Source organism: Manis pentadactyla, chromosome 14 (genome assembly GCF_030020395.1).
Source record: "Manis pentadactyla isolate mManPen7 chromosome 14, mManPen7.hap1, whole genome shotgun sequence".
NCBI classification, from domain to species: domain Eukaryota; kingdom Metazoa; phylum Chordata; class Mammalia; order Pholidota; family Manidae; genus Manis; species Manis pentadactyla.
The window spans coordinates 3370121-3390044 of record NC_080032.1 but is presented as its reverse complement, the minus strand read 5'-3'; the positions used below and the strand labels follow the sequence as shown (position 1 = coordinate 3390044).

The window sequence follows — 19924 nt, the reverse complement described above, 5'->3', positions numbered from 1 at the left end:
ATAACAAGAGTGCAAGATATTATGTAAGGGGAAAAGGCACAGCAACATTTTAGCTATTCCACTGAGGGAATATGAGCAATGCAAGGTCTGAAGGGAAGCTACACATAAGACCCTGGATTTGCTGTGGTGTCAGGGATTTGGCTAAGGTCTTAAAAAATTCAGATTTCTTTAAATAATGTGGCATGTATAATAAATAAAATGTGAAGATCACCAAGTTATCCAGTTTTTTTTCCCAAATGGTCTGGAAGACCACATAAGAAGTTTTAACAATCTGCTTTCTTTTTTGAGTTTTCTACTTTTTCCTAAATTGAGTATTACTTTTATAATAAGAAAAATAATTGTGCATTTTACAAATTTAAAGCATCAAATCACAAAATGCTCACAGCATACACATACACTACAGAATGTATCCTATATAATTCTATATGACAATTGTTGCTAACCACAAAGAAAGGTGTTTGTCTTGTTCCTCTAACAGCCCTGGAAGGGAGCTCTAATGTTACCAAAAGGGAGCAGGCAGAGAAGCCACCCACCAAACGTGTGCTTGCGGCAGGCCCTGGTGGCAGCCCCACTGGCCCCACACCCTTCTCACTGAATCCTGGCTCTTCCTTCCCACGGGGACAGCAAGGCTTCTCTTCCCGTGGGACTCACCCTTCCATCCTCCCGCATCTCACACCTCACTTCCACCCTGGAGACTCCCTTCACAATATGTCTGTCACCCAAATTTTCTGGTGGGGTGCAAATGTTCCCTATCTTGAGTGAGGAATAGGTTAGACTATATTTGTTAAAATTCATCAAATTGTATACTTCATTAGCGTCTGTGCATTTCACTATGTAAATTATACTTTAAAAATGTATGTGTAAGTAAGTATACTGTCCCCTCAACACACACACACAATCTAAACATTTCTCACCAGCACCATCACCTCCATCACCACCCTGGTCCAAACAATGGTCCCCTCTTGCCTGAATCATCATGACTACATCCTGACGGGTCCCCCAGCTCCCTCCCTTCCCCCCACACCCAGCCTTGTCCCAAAGCAGAAGCAGGGAAGATCTCTAACACCAGATCAGATCATGTTACTCCTCTGCTCCCATCACACTGGGAATCACGGCCTCTGAGCAGCCCACCAGGTGTTCTCTCTGGACTCCCCTCTTGGTGCTCTTGGCCTTGTGCTGTTCGTTCTCTCTCCAATCACAAGACATCCTTGCTATTCCTCAAAGTGCCAGGCAAGCTGTTGATTCTGCTGGGTCTGCTCCTCCCTCAGATGGCTGCTTCCTCACCTCCTGGTAGATGCTGTGGTTCCCTGCCCAGGTTCCCTCCCTCCAGGAATGAAGCACTATGGGAGCACCGGCAGCCTATGAGGGCTCCCAGCTAAGTCCTTTCCCAGGTGGGACCTGCCCTCAGAGGAAGAAATGCTTTGACCAATGTAGGCCCCCTTCACAGGACGGCTGGCACTGGACGACTGTGGAGGCAGGAACGTGAGCTCTGGGCTCCTCACCACAGTGCAGGGTGCCTCTGGAGAGCCATCCCAGCTGCAGAGCCCCAGCAGGCCAGCTCTGGCTGCTGCTGCCTTGTGCTGTAGCTCAGTGTCTCCCGGTCCAGTCCTGCCTCCCTCATGCCCCTGCAGGCAGGGTTCTGAGAACATTCCCCCAAATTCTCCTGCATGCAAAACTCTCCAGCTCGGAGTCGGCTTCCTGCGACGAAGTCTGCTCACACGTTACCTTCTCACTCAGGCTTTCCTAGAGCACCCATTTAACCATCCCCCCAATTCCCTCAGCTCTCTGCCGTTTCTCCCCACACCAACCCCCCGATCCTCTCTGTAACTGCTCTTGGTGGTGGTGTCTGCTGTGATCCCAATAAGCTCTCCTTCTCCATCTCCTTTTCTGCTTACACAAAAAGCCCTGGCAGATACTCGTCCCCAGTCTCACTGGCAAGAATGCGTCATATGCTGCTCCCCAACAGATCCTGGAATGCCACTTGGTTCACCTTAACATTTCCAGCACCCAGTCCCTGGCGCACAATTTGCACTAATTATTTGTTGAACAGATGGATTTACCCAGTGCCGCTGCACAGGACCTTTTGCTGGAGGACGCGGCAGACCTGGAGTATGCTCCTAGGAAGGGCCATTCCTGGTCCTCAAAGGAGGCTTGTACCTCTCCTGTGTGTCCCTCACCACAGTGGCTCTGGCCAGGGCAGCTTCCTGTGACTTGACCTGTCCTAGGTTGGTTAATGCACCAAGGCAGGTATTGTTTTTAAAAGCAACAAGTTGTGACCTAAATGAATTTTCTTTTTGCCAAGTATTCTAAACCATTTACTATCTGTTCTGTTTCTTCTCCTCCCCTTCCTAAAATGGAAAGCTCCAGGACACAATTATGTAAATGGAACCCTTAATTAAGAGCCTGGTCAGGATGTTTCCCTGCATCACTGGAATACCCAGCAGATCCCACCAGCAAGTCTGACCTACTAGAAGAGCAAGCCGGGATAGACAGGATGTTTCACGAAGCAAATCAACTCTACCACCCAAGGGCAGCAGATACTGTGAGCTGTCAGTCTTATTCCAGTATTCAACACTTGTCTGACACTCACAGAGAGTCCACTGTGGGGTGTGCCATGCAGTCGTAGGCCTGGAACTCAAGCAGGAGCAAAGGCAGAGCTTGCCCTCTGAGAGCTTGTTTTTATCAGGGAGGTCTCTAGCAGAACCCTCCCCTGTGTAAGCCAGTAGGCAACAGCGACTGGAATAAGAGAGGGCATGTGACCTAGCTGGCTCAAGCAGGCCAGTGGGGAAGACTCAAAGTCCCTGACCGGGTTCCCTGAAAGCACTGTGTTGATGATACCCCACAACTGCACAGCTCTCGAAAACCAAGTGCCAGAGAAGGCTCGTCAAGCACACCTCCAAAAAAATTTGCCAGGTTAGGAGCCCAAAGAGCCTCTGAGTGAGCCCATCATGCAGACCTATGGCTCACTGTGCTAGGAGCCTCTGCAGCCCATGGCCAACACTGTGAGTGAACAGGCTGGTACAGCAGCCTCTGGGGAGAAGGGGGGGCAAGGCAGATAAAGCTCTTCTTCCTGGTCACCGACAGGACCCAAGATCAGAGCAGTAGCATCAGGTTCCCTCAGTGGCCAAGACCAGAGCTGCCCAGAGTTCCTCCCCAGCTGTATGACTACAATTCTTCTCATAAAGTGAAAACAGATTTTCAACCATTTCTTAGAGTAAAATGTTTAAGAAAACTCCATTTCCTGTTCCTCATCCTTACTCTTTCTCCAGTATACCAAAGAAATAAACTCAGAGAGTGACCCAAACCTACACACAATTGACTGCCTCTGCCCTGTCCTCAGTGCCTACCCATGCCTTCTTTTCTCCACCACCAAAGACCTGCCCGTCTCCCTCATCATCCCTCACCAAGACCCCAGGAACTGCCCCCTGCTCCCTCAGGGCCCTGCAGAGACACAGGCTGGTGTGACATCCAGCCTCCTCAGATACTCAACGTCCCCACCCCGCAAATCCCCAGAAGGAAGTCCAAGCTTCTAGCAAGGTGCTCAAGGATGTGCCCCCAGTCCATTCTCCCCTTCACTGCTTAATCTCACCCCCTAACATGCTCTGTCTTCTCCTAGATGCTCTCAGCCCTCCCCAGGTTTCTGCCCCTGATGCCCCCACAGTGGCAGTGCCTTCTCCACAGCATGGTTCTCCTCCTATGAAGGCTCAGCTCAAGGGCACACCCACAAAGGCCCTCCTCCCCGGGGCTATCGCCTTGTAGCTCTGCTAGAATGTCCTGCATTCTAGAATGTGGTCTGTATGTACCCCTTTCCCACCTATGGCACAGATTTCCACATACAGGGATAACCTTATTTACCTCTGATCACCACCGACCTTCTTTCCAGAAAGGTTCAATGTTTGGAGTGCAAATCAGGGAAAAATCCACATGCACATTATCTAAGGCAAAAACCAACCCAGTTTTCTTCTGAATCCTCTTCAGATGTATCTGGTTATTTTCTTAAAATGACCTACTGTCTTCAGCATAAGTCAGTGAAAGGCAGTGTGGAGAGAGCTCATATTTCTTGAGCCTTCACAGGTAATAGGTGAGGCAGGTGTTACTGGCTCTATTTAACAGACCAGAAAAGGAGATGAAAAGAACTTCTGTAACACATATTTGGGGAACAGCAAATCACAGAGACTCAAGAACAGGACCGACTCCAAAATAAAAGGCAAAATTCTTGTCCTCAAGAAACTTACAATCTAGTTGGAATGATGAGACAAATACATGAAAAGGCAAATAACAATAAAGATGTTCTTACCTACAGCAAGGTTTCTCAACCTTGGCACTACTGACATTTGGAGCAAGATGATTCTTATCATGGGGGAATATTCTATACACTGCAGGGTATTCAGCAGCAGTCCCAGCCTCTACCCACCATATGCCAGCCACATTCCCATGTGAAACCAAAAATGTCTCCAGACACTGGCACATATGAGAACCCCTGACCTAGGACAACTGCAAAGATTATCTAATGACCACTGCAATCATAAACTCTCATCATTAGGATCCTTCCCAGCCTATTCTCAGAGACAGTCTGCAGTGCCCCTCTGGCAGCTGTACAGGGCCTTTTTCCCCACCCGCTGCTGACTTCATTATTGCACCATCCTGTCCCCATTTCCCCTTCAAGCTGACTTACTTATTCTCACCCAGATGCAGCATATGTCTCAGTAGGATACCTTAATATCCTTTTTGGAATGAGACAGAGTAGGGGAAAATAATGCAGTCATAGGAGAGGAGAGAAAACACATACCATACAGCAATGTGGTTAACTGACAACTTATCCCATTACTGAAAATTTGCTGAACACCTTTTTACAACACTGCCATCAAAATGTGAGCCAGAGGCCAAAGGAGAACGAGAGCTCTTTCAGTCCTAGCCCTTCTGGTTAGAAGGGGCTTCTCTGAGGAGATGAGCATGGACACTGTCTGCTCAGGAGTGAGAATTCCAGACAACACTCTCAGGAACAAAGGCCCAGGGAGGGGAAGAACCATGAATCTCAAAATTTTCTAGACACACAAACTACAGTTTTCTACAACTAAAAACCAATTGCTTTCACTTTTTGACCAATATACAGTCATAACCTAGCATAAAAATGAACTTTATTTTGGCCAAGCCTAAAATAAAATTAAATATATATGAATAGTATAGCCAAGAACACAGAGTAAAATGTGTGTGTGAACAGTGCCTGGCACATAACTTCTACATAAGTGATAAATTTAAGACTTTTTTACACTTGGGTGCAGGATGAAATGTCAGGGGTGAGTCTTTATCCAACTTTACGAAGGCCTACAGGTGGAGTTACAGGCTCGAGACTTCACAGCTAACAAGCAAAGGCATCTTGAATCTAGTCTGATACCATGTTTGAGGCTCATTCCACCGTGATATGGCAACCTCACGATTTATTAACTTACTAATCACCTTAGAGAAGTGATTCTAAACTGGGAGTGACTCTGGCCACCAGGGGACACTGGCAATGTCTGGAGACATTTTTGTTGGTCACAACTGTGTGTGTGTGTGTGTGTGTGTGTGTGTGTGTGTGTGTGTGTGTGTGTGCGCGCGCGCTAGTGGCATCTGATGGATAGAGCCAGGGATGCTGCTAACATCCTATAATGCACAGGACAGTCCCCACAATTATATGGCCCCAAATGTCAATAGTGCGGCTGAGAAACCTCCCTTAGAGGAAAGGTCTTACCACTGCCATCGGTGCCTTCAGGAAACTGAAGACCAAAAGTGTGCAACACCTCCATAGGTACCTCTCCCTCTGCTTCCTTTAACTGGCCCTGTTTTAGCTGTTCTCTGCACCCTGCCTGAATGGATCCCATCACCATGGGGAAAACGCTGGGCTTTCTACGCCTCCCCTCTTTGGACTCTCAGACACGAGGAAAACTATGTTCAAGATGCAGAACAATTCAGGAGACATGAAAGCAGAATCAGGAGGCCAGAAGTGCAATGATGCAGTCTGTACAGCACCGTGATCGTTTTTGGTTTGTCAGTCCAAAGTAAGCCCAATCTGACCAGCCACTCCCCACCGCTCAGGCTCCTGGCTAAGCAGACCCTGCTGCCAGCAGCTCCCACTATTCACCAGTCTTTAAAGGCCTGCTCAGTAGCTATCCAGCCCACCATCATGTCCTGCAGGGTAATGGTGATTTACCCTAATGCTCCTTCTAAACACTCTGTGAGACAGAGTTTGATTTCAGGAGATTTTAAAAGAAAGCAAATTCAGCAAAGCACAAGTTTAAAGAAGCTAAATCCCACCCAGCCAGAGTCTCAATTTCTTTTATTATCATCTCTTGCATTTCTAAAGCACTTTCTAGCCTGGGGACCACTTTTGGGTCTACCTTTCAAACCGGACATCACAATTGTACCGTGAAGAAGGCAGAGCGGATATCATCCTGTTCAGTTCTAGGGCTGTGGAGAGGCTGCAGCAGCAAGAGGCCTGGGCCCAATACTCTGCCAGTGCTGCCAGGCTGGGACGTCTGGCTGCTGGGCTGGTTGCAGACTCTCTCCTTTCTACCAGATAATCACTTACTTCTGCTTATACAGCATAAAACTTCTGTCCTACAAAGAAGCTGATCATGGAGCTAGAAATTATATGGCAGAAAGTAGAAGAGAGCTAGAGAAGGGTGAACTATACGCTCAAACTGATGTAGGCAAAACACTTAAAATTCCTTTAGATCTTCACTTACACGGCACACTAGTTCTTCATAAAATTTTTCCTATCCTGATTTACGAGCATCTTAGTTGTAATCACTGAACACTTGCCCAGTTCTCCAGGGTAAGATCTGCACACTACACATCAGGAAATGCTCTTGGAGATCAACACAGGAGACATGAAACTGAAGTTCATAGCTTTGGCTTTTGTGCACAGCAAATCTAGCTATGTCTTTGTATATGAGGGAAACCTCAACTTTCTTACCTATTTTAGCCAACATTCACCAAAGGCCCTTTACGTGGAAGGCCTTGCTGAGTGTGGCAGGGACTATAGAGGGGAATGAGACTTCCCCACCCTGGGGGTACATGTGGGAGACTTCCCCACAGAGAGAGCACCTCTAATGGAGTAACTCAGGAGGAATGGTAAACAAAAAGAAAAAGCGACCTCACCGCACCCTGAAAAATGAGGTCAATGTCGCACAAGATGATGGAAGGAGACAGCACTTGCGACTGAAAGACTCGGTTCAGTTTAGTTGCAGATGTGGAAAGCATCCCAGCATCAAGTTCAAAACTAAGAAGTTACATCTATTAAAAAGGCAAAAGCACCCACTTAGCTAATTCTAAAAAAACACTGTAGCTCCCTCTAGTCGCATTACAAAGTAGAAATGAGGAACAGGCAGAATCAGGGTGACCCTTTTCCTGGCCAGAATGAGGCTATGGGCCCTGAGCTGGAGGAGCGCCCCCTGGGCTTCAGAGAGGTCAGCAAGAGGATGGGGCCCGCGGCTCACCTCCCTGGAGAGCAAACGCCAACCCCTGCGAGAAGGCAGAATTGGGACAAAACTGCTGTCCTCGTTTTGGGGGCTTCTCTGTACCAGAGCCTGTTCTCAACCAGACGACTGGAAACGACTGTCCCCCAGGCTGTACCTCGGGACCACTGCCCCCGAGCTAAGGAAGTCATTCTCCTACCACACGCTTGCCCTACGGTCACCATTCCAATCTGCCTCGTACCCCAGCACAGCACAAATGGGGTTCCTTCACCTGAGGGCACTCAGACCCGGGCCAGAGTCCCCCAAATGGGGGCACTGTCACCAGATCCAGGTCTCGCCGGGGGCAGTCACAGCCCCTCTGCGTGGCAGAGACACGCAGATTCAGGTCTGCGTCCCGACACTGAAAGGCCACGGGGGGTTCGGTCCCAGGGTGACACACTGGACCACCTGAGCACCTCCCGGCCAATGCACACAAGTGGCAGGCGCTGGCCGGCGCCCAGGGCCACTCCCTGGAGCCGGGCCACGGTCTCCATGCAGACCACGGGTGGGCAGCCGAGGGCTCCGCGCAAGTGCCGGGGGCAAGGGCGGACCTGGCTGCGGCTAAGCAGAGCACGTGCCCGGGCTCGCCGGCCTCCCCGCACCGAGGACAAAGTCCGCTCCTGCCAGCCTCGCGGCCCGGCACTGGGCACCGGGTGTCGGGGCGAGGCGGGCGGGGCTTGCGCGGGGCTCTGCCCTGCACCAGACCCCGGCCCGACTTCGGGCTCGGCCTCCCGCGCCCCCCGCGCTCACTCACCATTGTGGTTGACCCAGGTCGGCTTCAGGAGCTTCATTGTTCGGCCGCCGCCGCCGGGCTGAGGCGAGAGCCGCGTCCCTCAGCGCGCCCGGGCCATGGGGCCGCCGCCGCTGCGTCCTCCCGCGCCGCGCGCCCTCCGGCCGCCGCTCGCCCCGCGCGCTCAGCGCCGCCGCGCCATCGCCAGCCCGCGCCCCGCGCCGCCGCCACAGTCGCCCCCTGCGCTCGGCCGCCGCCGCCGCCGCCACCGCCGCATCCCCTGTGCCGCTCCTCCTCCGGCGGCTCCCGGGCAACGCCGGAAGTCACGGCGCGCACCTGCCAAATCGCCCCGGCGGGAAACCGCTCCCCGCGCGGACGGGGCCTTCGGGCCTCCCCGCGGGCAGGGGCAAGGGAGAGTGGGTCCGCTTCGGGTCCGTCCCGGGCGCAGCCACCAACGAGGGGAGGGTCGGCTGGGGCCGCGGCGGGCGAACGGGGGCCTCGAGCTGCAGCCCGGGCTGGCAGAGCCGGGCGGGGTGACGGTGCTGTGAACGGCCTCTCACCAGCTCTACCTCGCTGGTTCGGAGTCCGACTAACTAGCTTCCGTCATTCATCAACACGCGTTCATTGGGCATCTCGCGAGCGCCAGGCCACGTGCCGGTGCGGGGATGCAGCCACCGTGGGGCGGCCGCGGCCCCGGGCACGAACGAATGCAGAGTTACGAGCCAGCCACGGAAGGGCCGAGGGGGAGGCCGAGGCAGGCGCGTTTACGGAGGCTCGGGGTCGTTTTCAGAGATGTGGACACTTGGAGAGGGACGCCCTCTCAGCTACTCTGGCTGCACAGCGGGATCTTGGCCCTTGTAGGGGCGAAGGCTAACCAGCTAGGGCGGCGGCCAGCGGGGCTGTGCCCACTGCCGCGCAGAGCTGGCGACGGTGGCGGCGGCGAGCCGAAGCGTTAGGAAGGCTCCCACACGGCGCGAGGTGCGAGGCGCTCAGGGCGTGCCCGCGCGCCGCCGGGACGTGCAGGGCGGGGCACGCCGGGGGCGGGGCCAGGCGTAGCCCAGCCCTCCGTGCCCGGAACGCGGGAGTGCGGAGCGACGGGACTGTCGGACCTTTGCGCTGCACACAGTGTACCGGACCGCCAAGAGGAACGCGCCCGGAAGCCGCGGATCGGCGGCCAGAAAGGCCATGTCCGCCGCGGGGCTCGGGGTGTCCGCGCGCGCTCTGCGCCCGCAGAGCTGGTGAGTGCCGACGCCGGCCGGTCGCGGGGTGCCCAGGGCGCGCGCGGGAGTGCTCCTGGCTGGCAGGCCCTGGCCTCTTCTGGCTCCCTTCCCGGCCGCCCTTGTCCTTGTGTATCTCAGGAGTGAAATAGCTGATCGCGCCCCGCCCTGTGGATGAAAATCCGAAACTCACTCCCGGCGAGCAAGGACTCTGCCCAAAAATCTCCAGCATTGACCTTGCTGTTGTATCCAGCAGAGGGCATTGTGATTTTTTTTTTCTTTCCCTCTTTAGTAGGTGGAAGCAGATACTTATATATACTCTTTGTCTTTTGCAGGCTTCTGGGAACTTGGCAGACACAGATTAGAGACACCCACCAACTAGGTTCATTATTGTCCTTCTGGGACCTCATTCCCATGAGGTAAACAGCCATGGGCCTGACCTCTTTGGGGCTGTCAGCGATAGATGTGCGCATGAACAGAACAAAGCAAGACGACGTCTGTATTGCAAAATTAATAGCCTAAGAAGTTTCTCACTTAATTTTGGCAGTTGCGTTTCTTTTCAGCGTTTTCTATGGAACACTGCTCTCTCTGCAATCAGAAACAAAAATTAATGTAAAAATAGTTTAAATAAAAATTAGCTTTGAAGGGATTCTTGTGTGTTTTAAAGAGCACAGCATCAACTTGTTTCTCCAAAGGCCTTCCATTTCTGACTTCTTGGAGGTGTGGGGGGAGGTGTGAGGATTAGATTTGCCATCTGGGAGTCTGGGTGCTTTCTAGGGTCTTGGCTGCTGAAAGTCAGTCTTGATGCCAGAGGATTTGTTTATTCTTAATTGTATATTATCACCATAGGAGATGTGCTTCTGAGAATAAATCAGACTTTCATGAGTGCTGTAGGATGGGAAAATTTGTTGTTGCAAATACATGCCAGTCACTATTATACTTTCTAAGTCTTAACTCCATTTATTTTTATAAATTACAAATCCATTAAAAATGTTGAGTAATGAGCTTCTAATTAATCAGTTTGATATTTACACTTTTCAATGCCATCTAAAGGCACACCTGAACCCCAGCATGAAAGCTGGCCACTTACCCTTAATTTATATCCTGGTGCCCCGTGAAGCTTTTCCAGTCCTTCCTGGGTTGACAACGCCCACACAGTTGTCACCCCGAGATGGAGGCTATCTCCCTGCCATCTTCAGCTCATGAGGTCAGACCCATGCAGTCCTTCCCAGCAGAGCTCAGTACAAGCTGGGCGCAGTTCACCCAGCACTGTGTCTTACTGTGTTCATGAGACCAGAGAGGGAAATGCTGAATGTTTGTTTTTTTCCATTAGAGCAGAGCCTCTGCGAAAGAAGAAGAAGCTAGATCCAAAAAAAGATCAAGCAGTAAAGGACCGTTTGAAAAAGAGGATCCGACGACTGGAAAAGGCTAGCCAGGAGCTAATTCCCATTGAAGATTTTATTACACCTGTGAGGTTCCTGGATAAAGCAAGGTAAGGGTCCTCTGGGGTTGGGGTCCTCAGGGCACTGGAATTCTGTCACCTCAGTTGTCCGCAGTTCGTGTCTGTGATGGGAAGGGCAAGTAGACCTGGACTGACTTGGTCTGAGTCCTTTTCTTCTTGACTGGGTCTTGCACAAGTTGAAGAAGTCATTCACCGTGGTGCTTTCGATTGTTGATAAGCCAGGCCAGGTGCTGGAGTGGTCACAGTGTTGCACTTTTGCAAGAGGAGTTTCAGCTGTGGCTGACGACAGGGGCCTTGGCTCTGCAGCCCTTGTGCCCATCCTGATGGGAGAAACCCCTGACCTCTTGTCCTGGGATGCAAATGCTCTTCACTGGGATGTGTGTTGTGCAGGGCTGCTGCCTTCTTGTAAAAAGTGGTACCATTTATAAGGCTGCACCTTCACAGATGGGACCCAGCAGATGCTTTCTTGGTGCTCCAGGGCCGAGACAGTCCATTTTACTTCTCACCAAAGGTGGTCGCTGCTCGGGGCAGGGAAGTGCTACCAGTCTTCTCAGAACATCAGTGTTTCTTGTCTCCACGTAAAGCAGATGACACTGGTTCCTGCCCTCAGCTGCAGCTGCCATCGCACTCAATATCCCATTCCTTAATTGTTGCAGACTTCCACTTCCTTGAGGTCCCACCTGTGTGTGACTGGGGACACATGAGCCCATGCAGGCACATAGACTTCCCTGCCTGGTGAGGCTGGTGCTCCCCAGGTGTCCTCACGCCTTTGGGTTTGTGTTCTCAGGCAGCGGCCTCAAGTGGAGCTCCCCTTTGAGGAGGAGGAGCGGAGAGCTCTGCTTCTGAAAAAGTGGTCCCTGTACAAGCAGCAGGAGCATGCAGTGGAGAGGGAGGCCATCAGGTCCATGCTTGAGGCCCAGCAAGAAGCGCTGCAGGAGCTGCGACTCACGTCCCCAGAGCTCCATGCAGAGGCCACCAAGCGGGACCCCAGTCTCTTCCCTTTTGAGAGGGAAGGGCCAGATTACACACCACCAGTCTCCAACTACCAGCCCCCTGAAGGCAGGTACCAGGACATCACCAAGGTGTACACACAGGTGGAGTTCAAGAGGTAGAGGATGCCACAGGCAGCTGTGCAGAACACCCTGCCCTTGAGAGCCAGACCCACCAGGTCTCAGGCCTGCTTATCACACAGGCAAGCTGTGAATAAATATGTTTAATCAAGTGTCTGCCTTATGTTAGAGTCAAAAAATAATTCACTTGAGGATGGATGGGGGTGAGAAACGCTGCTCTTCCTTGCCAGTGTTTGGGAGAGGAGAACCAAGATGTAGACCGCTGCCCTGCAGTAAAAAGATCACACTGTGTGGAGCAGATGCCACCAGCAGGAGGCAGAGAGTGGCCCCGAGGAGTGGACGTGGAGGATGGGCAGGCCGTGTGCTGTGTACAGAGGCGGGGCCTTCCCATGGGGCAGAGGGAGCGCATGTGCTTCCCCGCATCACCAACAGGGCCAGCTTTGGGCTTTACATGGGGAGCCTGGAGAGCGGAGCAAGCCAGGAACACACTACTTACCAGAGCTGCTGCGCCCCCAGGAGGATCCGATGCCTAATGGGCAGAGGGCTCTGTCTTTTATTCAAGTGCTATTAGTTTGGGTACAGAGGATTGTATTAGCTTGCTGGGGCTGCCAGAACAAAGCACCACAGATGGGTGTTAAACAGAAATCTATTCCACAGTTCTGGAGGCTGGAGGTCTCAGGTCATGGTGTTGGCAGGATTCTTTCTCCTGAGGCCTCCCCTTGGCCTGCAGATGCTGCCTACCCATGTCCTCACGTGGTCGTCCCTGTGTGTGTCTGTGTCCTAATCTCGTCTAATAAGGACACCAGTCATTGGGTTAGGACTCACCATATGACCTCATTCTAACGTAGTTATTCAAGCACCCCACCTCCAAATACAATCACATTCACAGGTACAGGGGGTTAGAGCTCAACTACAGGTATTAGCTGGTGGGGGACAACACCCCACACAATCAGCCCTTCAGAGTGAAGGTCCAGTGGATGAACAGAGCCGTTTCCCCCAGTGAGGGCCTTGGGCCCTTCACTACCTTAGTGGAAATAAACTAGGGAAAACAGTTTATTTGAACAAATTCATATTGCCCAGTTCCCTAATGTGTGGTCCACTTTTGATTTAAAAGCTCTTACCAGATAAGCATTTTTACTGGATAAAAGCGCTACCTCAGGATCCCGAGCCCTCTGGCTCTGCACGAGACAAAAGGAGGGCCAGCCCCGTCCCCCCCCCACCGCTTTCCCGCTGACGTATCCACGCTGGGCACTCCCGGCCCAGCTCCTGCAGCAGACCAAGGGACCTGTAAGACCCAGGTCAGTCAGGCCTCTGGCCACCCACCCCCGAGGGCAGCTCACAGCCCCTCCGGGACCCTGCCAGCACATGGGTCTCGCTCCCTGTAGCCTGTGTGGCCCTTTCTCACCCTGCAGGGCTCACGCCCCCTCATCCAGGTCGGGGCTCAGATGCTGAGGCCTCCTGCACCTCCCTGCCCATTGCAGACAGTTGATACTAGTGCTTTGGGAACAGATTAATCCATTAGGTTGTATAATTAATTCAGTTTCAGCTTTTTGTTCTGTAGTTAGAGGTTGGAAGTGAACATGCAGGGAGGTGCTGAATGGTTTCCTCAGCCTCAAGTATTCCCGCCCGAACACTTAATGCCCAGGAACTGACCTCAGGACACCTCAGGAAATTCAGATTTCCTGTTAGGTCTGCACTCGTCTCACTGCAGTTTCATCACGTGTGGCCCCGTGTAACCACCACCACCAAGGTGCCAGCACTGCTGGACACCCTCTGTACCCCTTTATAGCCATGCCCACAGTTTCTTGCCATCCCTAACCCTTGGCACCATTAACTGTTCTCCATCTCTATAACTACATCATTTCACCAGTGTTACATAAATGGAACCATGCTATATCTATCCTTTTAAGATTGTTTGAAAACTCAGCACAACTTCCTGAAGTTCCATCCATGTTTCTGCGTGGAGTTTATTTTCAATGGCATAGGACTGAAAATGTCAGCATATCACACACTACAGATAAGGACTGTTCTGTGAAGCTTGTGGGTTCTGTGCAAGTTTGGAAGCCGCTCCATCTTACCACTCTGTCCGTTTTCTTCACAGCATTTAATCATCAGAGTAGACTTTTATTTAATGATGCTAAAATGTGTACATCTGTCCCCTACACTCAACTGGAACCCTTTGAAGGCATTTTGTCCATTTCAAGACTGTGATCCTGGAGGCTCAAACTGCACCTGGCATGTAGCTGGCACTCAGCTGTTGTGAAGGTGTAAACACAGGAACGCTCTGTCCAGAGCAACAACTATCTGCTGATATGGAATTCATTCAGTAGCTCACAGATTACTCAGCTGTAGGTGACGGGGAGCATGGCTCCCGAGGGGACTCAGGACTGCTGTGCCAGCTGCCACTACCAGGAGTTTCCTGCCCCAGCCCCATCCCAGGAATCCCAAGGGAGCTGCTGCAATTCCAGGCATCACGTGCATCACAAAATTCAAACGTCTCTCCCCTGTGTTTCAGAGGGAGACAAATGCTACAGATGGTGGCAGCCTCTCCTCTCTCCCCCTTGGTCAGAAGCACTCATGGAAGTAGCCACAGCCGCAGTGTAGCTACCCTGGTTGGCTTAGACACACCAAGGCCTGGCCAGGATGGGGGACTATTGCTCTTTGTTATACTTACCTTTGCTCCTGGGGTCCTGTGCACTCCCACCCCTCACAGGCACACACATAGAGACTCTTGGGGCACACAGGAGAAAACACACTTAAGAAGAGAGGATTTCTTCTTTAATGTGTACTCTTCTGAAGAGATGGGTTATTTTGCTCCAAGAATGTATTAAAAGATGTCTGACCCACCAGGCCCCATGGCCAAGTCGGGGCCCAGCATGAGGGAGATGCTAAGACACAGTGGGCCTGGGACAGCCAGGAAGAGCAGCGAGGGCACGGTCTGCCACCGCCCTGCCCCTCGGCACCACGCGGCGGGGCTTGCCACGCAGCCACAAGGCACTGAGTCATTTTCATTAGTAACGGAGACCTCTTCAAGACGTAAGAGTTCTTGCTCTTTCATATACATATCTTTTAAAAACATCTATCTACAAGAGTATAAGCATACAAAATCCTAATGCTATTCAAGCACAGTGACATCAGGTACAAAATCTGACAGTTTCAACAATTAAACTGTGGATCTAACTTTTTTATTTTACTTGGGATCAAATGTGTGAAATGGCTTTTGATATATTCCACATTTTCTAAAAATTACCAGGGGAAATTTTGAGGGAAGGAGACCATAATTTCATGTGTCTTGGGCTTGGGTTTCTTAGGCTAAGAGTCCGTGAACTCTTTTAATGCAGAGCTGTATGTTCTGTGGCTGTGTGCACTTCTTCAACACCAGGGTCTCCAGGGCTGGTCCAGAGGTGTGCTCTGCCTGTGCCTGCAGAAGAACTGAGCGAGTCGGCTGAGCCGCATGTGAGCACCAGTGGAGGTAATACGTGGTCATCACCAAGCCAGGGCCAGGACAGGGGTTCACACAGCACAACAAACCATTCAGCTGCCTCATTCTGACCCCCTACATGTCCACACAGGTCAGGGACACCGCTTAAGAGTTGACCTGAGAATTCCAGACCTCAGAGCAGGCGGCTCCTGCACCACTGTTCCCAGCGAGGAGCGTGAGCAGCCTGGCCTGGCTGCCTGCAGGCATACCTGCTGCAGAGCTGGGCTTCCTGAAGCTGCTTGCAGCGGGTGGACTTGTCTTTGAATGTATGGTAGTGGCAAGGCTCCCTGAGCACAGGTGAGGGGTGGCCAAGCAGGGCTGGAGACATCAAACTCTGTGTTCCATGGCAGGTGGAACCTCCCAGGGACCACCAGACTGCCCGAGCTGCACACAGTCCTTTGAGTCACGGTGCAGCCCCAATCGAAACAGACTGGAGGAAAGTGAAGGGCTCAGTCTTTCTCCTGCTGTGGCAGGGGGAGGTGCCAGTCTGCAGGTGGCCTCTGCCTCGGGACCCACACCAGCGTGTGCTTCTGTGCAGCCTGGACTCGTGCACGCTCGCTCTCACAGAGGGACCGCTGTGCAAAGGAGACGCCCGTCACTTCCGCCCTCACATATGCCCTCACAGGCCTCTGGACCTCCCTACCCCTCATCAACCTCCCCAGGCCTCCCGGATGGACAGGGGAGTGTGCACTACTCCACACTGGCTGCTTCTACCTAACAAACAGGGACAATTGTTCCACATTATCAAACAGAACTAGATCATTCTTTCTACTAAGCTGTTGTGAAAACTGTGTAAATCACCGTAATTCGAGGAAAATTAAAAATTTTTAATGTTTTGATGCCTTTAGTTGACCTAATCAAATTCACCTGCTAAGCCCAGGCTGGGGCTGAGCTGGGAAGAGAGACAAGAGTCTGAAAGAGTGGCCAGAGGAGGAACATGGGGCAAGAGACACATGCCAAGGGGTCCTGGATGGTTGAGGAGGAGTACAAATGATAGACAGCAGGTGCCACTCAACCCACCAGCTTCTCTCTAACCCTCTCCCCAAAAAATGAACACAGGGAAAGACACCATGAGAAGGGCACTTGGTAGGTGCATTATACAGATAATTTCACCTTACTCATCTGTCTTCTTATCTGTCTGCATTCAAGCTCTGTTTTCTCAAATAGCATGTTCTGTTTAAAAGAGTAATCAAAACTGTAAACATTCCCAGTCCTCCATCCCTGAGAAGTTAACAGCTTCCCCAACACAATTTTAATGCCATCACGTGTTCCCCTGAATATGGAATAACCTTCCATTGGCTAGTGTTCTTCCTGCCTTTTCACCAAGCAGTACACCGTAGGCACCTTTCCATGCCCAGAGAGATTACTATCTTTTATTTTTAATAGCTGTGTAGTACCCAACTTTGTAGAAGAACTTATTTGGTCAAATGTCTATTAGCAGAATTTGGGATGCTGTCAGTTTTTGCACGATGACACTGACACAATGGACATTTTGAACTTTTAAATGTGCACTATTCCCCAATTACTTCCCTAGGGTAAACTTCCAGAAGTAAAACTGTGAGATCAAAAGGTATGCATCTGACATTTAGATAATCAAAACACCTGACTCTCCAAACCCCTTAGACACTTCTCGACATTCCACTGGGCAGAAACCACTTACGGCTCTTTTAACTTGTATACACCACCATTCGTTTTTCTTTTTGAATGAATTCCTTCCTCATGCTCCTTGCCCACCTTCTTATTCAGAAATCATCCCCATGTTTCTTTCTTTTATATAAGAGCTCTTTTTATTTATATATATAAGGTTATTAATCTCCTGCTATTTAGGCTGCAAGCTATCTTTCCCATGTTTTGGACTACATCTTACAGATTTGTCATCGTTTTCTTTTATACAGCAGCTTGGTTTCACATGTTTGTGTGTTTCAATAATCACACACATTTAGCAGCCTTGATGCAGCTGCCAGTCCTGCTGGCTCCCCTTCCCTGGCACCACTGTGGGGCACTCTCAGTTTCTCTCCATCTCCGCACCCACAATGGCTCCAAAGTACCACTGCCTATTCTACACTAGAATGGAGGTGCCTAGGTTCTGTTCTCATCACTCCTGTATCCCCAAGAGTGCCCAACATGTTAAGTGTCTGCTGAATGAATGGCCTAGAACCACTCCTGGGTCTCCCTGCCCCTCCCACCCTGGCAGCCAGACTTACCTGTTAAAGATATGAATCAAATCATGCTGCCGAGCACACGTTTAGGCTAGAATCTAAACCCTTTTTAAAGACCCATCAGGTCCGCCATAGTCTCCAGCTTCATCCCCTGCCCTTCTACAGCCCACGCTCCTCTTTCAAGCACCTGGACCTTCTTTCTTTTTCTCCGTTGTGTTTGTGTTCCCCCGGGGCTGGCTGAAAGCTGCTGAGGCTGGGTTCCCGGTCCTTCAGGACTCAGCAGTACCCTCTCCCCTGCAGGCCAACTGATGGCCCAAGCGCTGTCAGGGGCCCTCCGACGGCTCCGAACCACGCTACGCTCTTCTCCTTGCTTTGGCCTTCGTTGTCTGAAAGCCCCGTTGACACACTAACTTTTGGTATTTCTCGAAAGGAAGCACGAAAAGATGAAGGGCCCCGGCAGTGCTCCTCTCGAGTCCCGGGGCCTGGAACGTGGGAGGGCCTGGCCCGCGCACTCGGACGCCCCGGCCATGCACCCGGCGGCCCAGCGCCCCCCCGGCCTCCCGGGCGCACCTGGGCCTCGGCGCTCCGGCGCTCCTCCCACTCGCGGCAGCTGGCCAGGTCGCGCCGCCACTGCTCGCACGCCGGCCGCTCGCCGTGGACGTAGTAGTGGTGCAGGAAGTGCCCGGCGCTGCGGCAGAGCTTCCACTCGGCGCTGTAGGCCTCGCAGGGGCGCGGCGGCTGCGGCGAGAAGGGCACCTGAGCCGGGGTCTGCCGCCGCCCGGCCCGCCCAGGCCCATCTCGCCCCATCCCCGGGAGAGGGCTCGGTTTATCCGGTCGCCCGGTCCGACGAGACCCCGCAGGTCCTGGACAGCCAGGACACTTACCCGCCAGCCGCCACCATCAGCCATGTCCTGGCGACGGCCAAACCCCGCTTCCCGAGCCCGCTAGCCAATGAACACTGAAGAAAGCTGGCACCGCATGATTGACGGGTAGACGAACAAATGATCTCTAAACGCTGATTAAACTCCTCGCCCATCTCCTTGACACATGCCAACAGGCCGGATTGGGCAGCCAATAGCGGCAGGGGGCGGTGGCGCGCGCGCGCGCGCGCAAGGGCGGGGCCCGAGGCCCGAGGCGCGGGACAGAGGGCGTGCCCGACGGGTCCGAAAGCCGGGTGGGCTGCGGCCACAAGCCCAGGACCCGGCGGGAGCCCCGGACTGCACAGCCACCTTGTTAGCTATTTCTGAAACCACGTAATTCAGCTCATCTCTTTTCAGCAGCTTTTATTTTTGTAAATATTAAAGATGAAGTTCATTTTCTTAAGCACGTACTGAGCATCAACTCCGTGCGGGGAGGCTGCCACGTCTGTGGTTACAGTGGTCTCGCCCGAGTGTGCCCTCGAGGGTGGTGAACTCACGAAATAACCGGGGTTGGCTGGGTCTGATGGTGTTGAGAGTTGGGGTGTCTAGAGCACAGGATAACCCCCCAAGGAAAACCAGGCTGCAATGGAAGCAAGAGGAGGGCCTTCCCAGCACAGTGGCAAGCTAGACGAAGGCCTTGGAGGCTGTGTGGCACGCGGCGGAGGAGAGGTACTTGCAAGTCCAGCTGCTTGAATGCCTGAGAAGGCGCGAAGGCTCTACTCTGAAGCGTGGTAACATGTGGAATGTTTATAGACAGGAGAGGCAAGAAAAGCAAAGCAGTCTGGTGGACGGACCTGAAAAGCCCTGCAATACCTATGCAATGGTTCTGCAACTTGCGCAAAGCCAGTCATCTGCTGAGAGCCCCTTAGAACATGGCTGCCCAGTGCACCCCAGGAAGAATGGGTCCTACTCTCTGGCGGTGGACCAGAGAGCTGCAGTTTTACCAGGGATCCTGCCAAACTGGCTCACAGACCCAAGCTTGGAGAGGATGCTAACGTTGCAGCAAAGAGGACTTTTGCTCCAGGTGACTCTGCTACGTCATCAGAAGACCCAACAACAGGGTCCAGCCATGGCCTGGACAGGGGAGTGTGGCTTCTGCAAAGGACCAGTAGTGGTTTCACCGTGTACACAGTAAGTATTGCTTAGGGAAAACAAAAACCCAGGGCCAGCACCTTACTGTAACTTTATTCATAAAATGGCAATGTGTTAGCCAATGTGATCCTGCAAATAAAGGCTGTCTACCCACGAGGGAGGACTTCTACCTCAGCTAGTGAAACTGAGACCCTGAAGTGGAGGATCAGTTGTCAGCAGTGTTCTATGCCTTCCAAAACCATGTCCATTACCAGTGATGACAGTTTGGGCCACAGGGCCTAGCCCTGATCACTGGGG

The 19924-nt window shown here is 52.2% G+C and overlaps 3 protein-coding genes across 6 annotated transcripts in view; 1 reads left to right on the top strand and 2 right to left on the bottom strand.

Annotated features, from left to right (window-relative positions):
- The window catches only part of LOC130680744 (protein HIRA), a 98329-nt gene extending 89908 nt beyond the window's left edge, over window positions 1-8421 (bottom strand). For 2 of the 3 annotated variants that reach the window (XM_057492010.1, XM_057492011.1), the window contains exon 1: window positions 8251-8421. In XM_057492010.1, coding sequence (XP_057347993.1) covers window positions 8251-8287 — 37 coding nt within the window. In that variant the 5' untranslated portion in view covers window positions 8288-8421. The remainder of the gene's footprint in view (window positions 1-8250) is intronic. The other variant, XM_057492012.1, reaches the window with a different exon arrangement.
- An 834-nt stretch (window positions 8422-9255) lies between these two features.
- Window positions 9256-12127, top strand: MRPL40 (mitochondrial ribosomal protein L40). Its single transcript, XM_057492017.1, has 4 exons — window positions 9256-9464; window positions 9779-9862; window positions 10777-10935; window positions 11693-12127. The coding sequence occupies exons 1-4, from the start codon at window positions 9412-9414 to the stop codon at window positions 12015-12017; spliced, it is 621 nt and encodes a 206-aa protein (XP_057348000.1). The 5' UTR covers window positions 9256-9411; the 3' UTR covers window positions 12018-12127.
- Window positions 12128-14738: 2611 nt separating this feature from the next.
- On the bottom strand, window positions 14739-18604 carry C14H22orf39 (chromosome 14 C22orf39 homolog). Of its 2 annotated transcripts, XM_057492009.1 has the most exons (3): window positions 18500-18604; window positions 18186-18353; window positions 14739-16031 (listed from the first exon to the last, which is right to left on the bottom strand). In XM_057492009.1, exons 1-3 carry the CDS (start codon window positions 18521-18523, stop codon window positions 15906-15908), a joined length of 318 nt encoding a protein of 105 aa, XP_057347992.1. In that variant the 5' UTR covers window positions 18524-18604; the 3' UTR covers window positions 14739-15905. The 2 variants fall into 2 exon arrangements, with proteins under 2 accessions (XP_057347992.1, XP_057347991.1); XM_057492008.1 differs by lacking the exon at window positions 18500-18604 and having other exon boundaries at window positions 18186-18493.
- Between the last annotated feature and the right edge of the window lie 1320 nt (window positions 18605-19924).